The following is a 589-nucleotide window of genomic DNA, read 5'->3' as shown; positions in this document are numbered from 1 at the left end:
CGGGCTGGGCGAGCGCTAGATGGAGTGATGCATTAGTGAGACGGGGAGGTTTTAACCTTCAGGGGGAGGAGCCCCGTTTAACTACAGGCATTTGTTCTAGGGCAGGTCACTTTAATCTCTTTAGCTTTAAACTGTCCAACTCGCAACTCGCGTTTCTCTATAAGGGATCTTTACCACTTCCCTGCCTATGCGGCCGGACTGCCGTGCCTCTCCCCGAGCAGAGACAACCGGCTTCGAGGCACTGCCCAGATCTCTTCTTCATCCGACACCCTTAAAATAATACTGTTAGTAATAAGTGGATTTGCTTTTGGTTTTGTTGTTTGTTTTTTTTTTTTTCTTAAAAAAAAAAAAAGACTCCTTGTTCCTTTCTGTGTGGAATAAACTCCTGCAAACTCCCCCAGGCAGCCCGGCGCCCCTGCCATGGATTCCTTTAAAGGTGGAATGAATTTGGAGAGACTGCCCGAGAGCTTGAGACCCCAACCCTCCCATGACATGGCTTCCAGCTTCCATTTGCAAAGATCCTCGGAACCCAGAGACCCGATCGAGAACTCAGCCAGTGAATCCTCCGACACGGAGGTGCCAGGTAACC

At 49.7% G+C, this 589-nt stretch overlaps 1 protein-coding gene across 1 annotated transcript in view; it reads left to right on the top strand.

Annotated features, from left to right (window-relative positions):
* The first annotated feature begins 420 nt into the window (after positions 1 to 420).
* The window catches only part of PITX1 (paired-like homeodomain 1), a 7,090-nt gene continuing 6,921 nt past the window's right edge, over positions 421 to 589 (top strand). Inside the window, exon 1 of the mRNA XM_009891423.1 lies at positions 421 to 576. Coding sequence (XP_009889725.1) covers positions 421 to 576 — 156 coding nt within the window. The remainder of the gene's footprint in view (positions 577 to 589) is intronic.

The sequence above is a fragment of the Charadrius vociferus genome, unplaced genomic scaffold (assembly GCF_000708025.1).
Source record: "Charadrius vociferus isolate BGI_N301 unplaced genomic scaffold, ASM70802v2 scaffold370, whole genome shotgun sequence".
Lineage (NCBI taxonomy): Eukaryota > Metazoa > Chordata > Aves > Charadriiformes > Charadriidae > Charadrius > Charadrius vociferus.
This window is presented reverse-complemented; position numbering and strand designations above follow the sequence as displayed.